The 2642-nt window shown below is 49.7% G+C and overlaps 1 protein-coding gene across 1 annotated transcript; it reads left to right on the top strand.

The window, feature by feature from the left end:
- Positions 1-828: 828 nt before the first annotated feature.
- LOC127339523 (uncharacterized) lies at positions 829-2142 on the top strand. The gene has a single exon (XM_051365364.1). It carries the CDS (start codon positions 829-831, stop codon positions 2140-2142), a length of 1314 nt encoding a protein of 437 aa, XP_051221324.1.
- Positions 2143-2642: the final 500 nt, after the last annotated feature.

Here is a 2642-nt window from a genome sequence, read left to right on the forward strand (position 1 = left end):
CATGGATCCAAGTATGAACTTTGATGTAATATAAGTAGGATACCATATAAATATGAAACAAAAAATCACAAACACGCAATGCTTGAAATCAGATAAATGCACCATTTTTCCCTCGCAAAAATATAAAGATGCACCCTTTTTTGTTTGATTATTTTTCCAAAATATAAACCAAGTCACGAACTAGAACTATCTATAGCTAGATTTCTTCCATTCGCTTTTCAATATCTTTCCATCTGCCCAGTGGTTACCAGAGCAATCCTTCATGCTACCAAACATAGCGGTCTTGGGTTCGAGTCCCAGCCGCACCATTTTTTGTTTGTTCATTTTTCACCATCTGCCCAAAGTCAAACCTTGTGGGTCCCACGTGAAACGGCCAGCAACGGTCCTCTTTTCAAACGCGTCTCCACCTGGTCCCACCTGAAACAGCCGAGTCAAGGACGTTTGACTTGAATGAAACGGCAGACTCACGGAACGAGTCGTTACACACATACTAGTGGCAAAACTGAGAACCATTCTGCTCTAGTGGCAAAACTGAGTGTTGCGCGGGCTGTAGTGGCAAACCAATAATTAACCCATGAAAATTCGTTCTACCTAGTATTTATAGTAGTCACTAGGTGATCCAAGTACCTATTTATAATTATTATTACTCTTTGGCTGTTTGTATGTTGATGACTATCAATAGATCGACGGAATTTTTGTAAAACAAAAACGTACTAGTTGAGTCAGGTACGATCGTACGATCAGTTCGTCTCGTGTTAAATGTCTTGACACTAGTATTAGGTTGCATTGCACGTAGTAAATTAAGACTCCATTGCCGGCGAGATAGAGATGGAGATTGACGCAACATCGCCGGAGTTCCGAGACTGGGCTGCCGGCCTGCCGATCGACCTGCTCTATTGCATACGCGACCTCCTGGGTTTCCCCGATCTCGTGCGCTTCCGCGGCGTGTGCCGGGCGTGGAGGGAAACAATCCCGGTGTCCGACCCACGGACGTCGATGCCGTCGCCGTGGGTGGTGATCCCTGGCGGCTCCAGCGTCTACGACTGGGAGGAATTCAAGTTCGTGTCGCTGCCCAAGAACGGCAACCTGACGCTGACGTTCCCGGGTGCCCGGTGCGTGGGTTCCAGCGGGGGGTGGCTGGCCCTCGTCGACGCCAATCTGTGCATCACGCTGGTGAACGCGCTCATGTCGGCGGCGGACGCCCAGGCGCGGGCGGTCAAGTTGCCACCGCTGCTCAGATTGGCGGGCAACCCAAGTACTGTGTGCAGCCGCACCCTGCAGCGACGCTACATCGAGAGGATAGCCTTCTCGCCGGACCCGAGCTCGGGGGACTACGCGGCCGCCGTGCTGTGCCGGATGTGGCACGGCGTGGCGTTCACCAACTCCCGCCGTAGTGGGTGGCAGAGGCTGGACTGGCCGTTCGTGCAGGGCGAGCCCCACCCGCCGGACCCAATCCCCGAGGACGAGTTGGATGACCGCCATATCAGCCTGAACACCGGCTTCGACGTGGTGTACCACGGCGGGAGGTTCTATTACATGACAGCCTGTGGGAGGATATGGGCGCTGGACGCGACGGCGCCTCCCGGTACTCCGGTGAAGCCGGTACTGTTCGCAACGAGCCAGGTGCCGCGCGACCAGCTGCTGCGGTACGGCAAGCACATGGTGTTCTCGGAGGACGGCGCGCTGCACGTGGTATGGAGCGACTTGGATGGCATGCCGCGCATGGGCGGCATCAATGGATCGTTGGTGAGGCGGTGGCAGCCGATGAGGATCCAGAGGTACGAGCCGGGGAGCCCGTGGGGGTGGCGGGAGGTGCATCACCTTGGCGGCCGCGCCTTCCTGATCGGCAGCCACAGTCAGTCGGTGTGCTTGGAGGAGCCTGCGAGGAAGAAGACGTGGCTGAGTCCAAACTGCGTCTACTTCACCAACATCATGCCGGGCTCCAACATGGAACACATCCCCAACACACATCCTTACATCATGGAATTCGACGTGGTTAACGGCGTCTTCTCCACACGAAACCACTTTGACCATACGGACGACAATCGACCAGATGTCGAGTATCCATGGTTGTACCCCGCTAACCTTCCAGCTGGACACCCGTGTTTGGCCTGGTCAAAGGCCATATGGTTTACACCCTAATCCCAGCATGTTATCTCGAATTCCTTTCAATGATGTGTAAGTGCAACTCAAGCTACTATGAACGGTTTTAGTAAGAATTGGGCAGAATTTTTTTGGTTTTGGATTGTGAAATTATATATGTCGTTTTCTTATTACAAACCTGAGTTGCCATGCATTTTCACTTTTTAGTCACTATCTTAAATTTTATTACTCCCACATTTAAATATGCATATATGCAATAGCTTTTCTGTGAACTTCAATATATTGTCTCTTTTTTTTTTCATTCTAAGTTTATAGTAACTCAAATTGTTGTAAGTTTGACCAAGTTTCTATTAAGAATGAACAATTTAGAATATCAAATTAGAATCATTAGATTCATTACAAAATATGCTTCCATGTACTTGCTTTCTTCATGACAATGTTTTCTTCTATCTTACATCAAACATTAAAAGTTTTGACTTATGATAAAACTGAGGTGCAATCTACTGTAATTTAGTAGGGAGTATCTCTAATCTATCCTA

This window comes from Lolium perenne, chromosome 3 (genome assembly GCF_019359855.2).
Source record: "Lolium perenne isolate Kyuss_39 chromosome 3, Kyuss_2.0, whole genome shotgun sequence".
Lineage (NCBI taxonomy): Eukaryota > Viridiplantae > Streptophyta > Magnoliopsida > Poales > Poaceae > Lolium > Lolium perenne.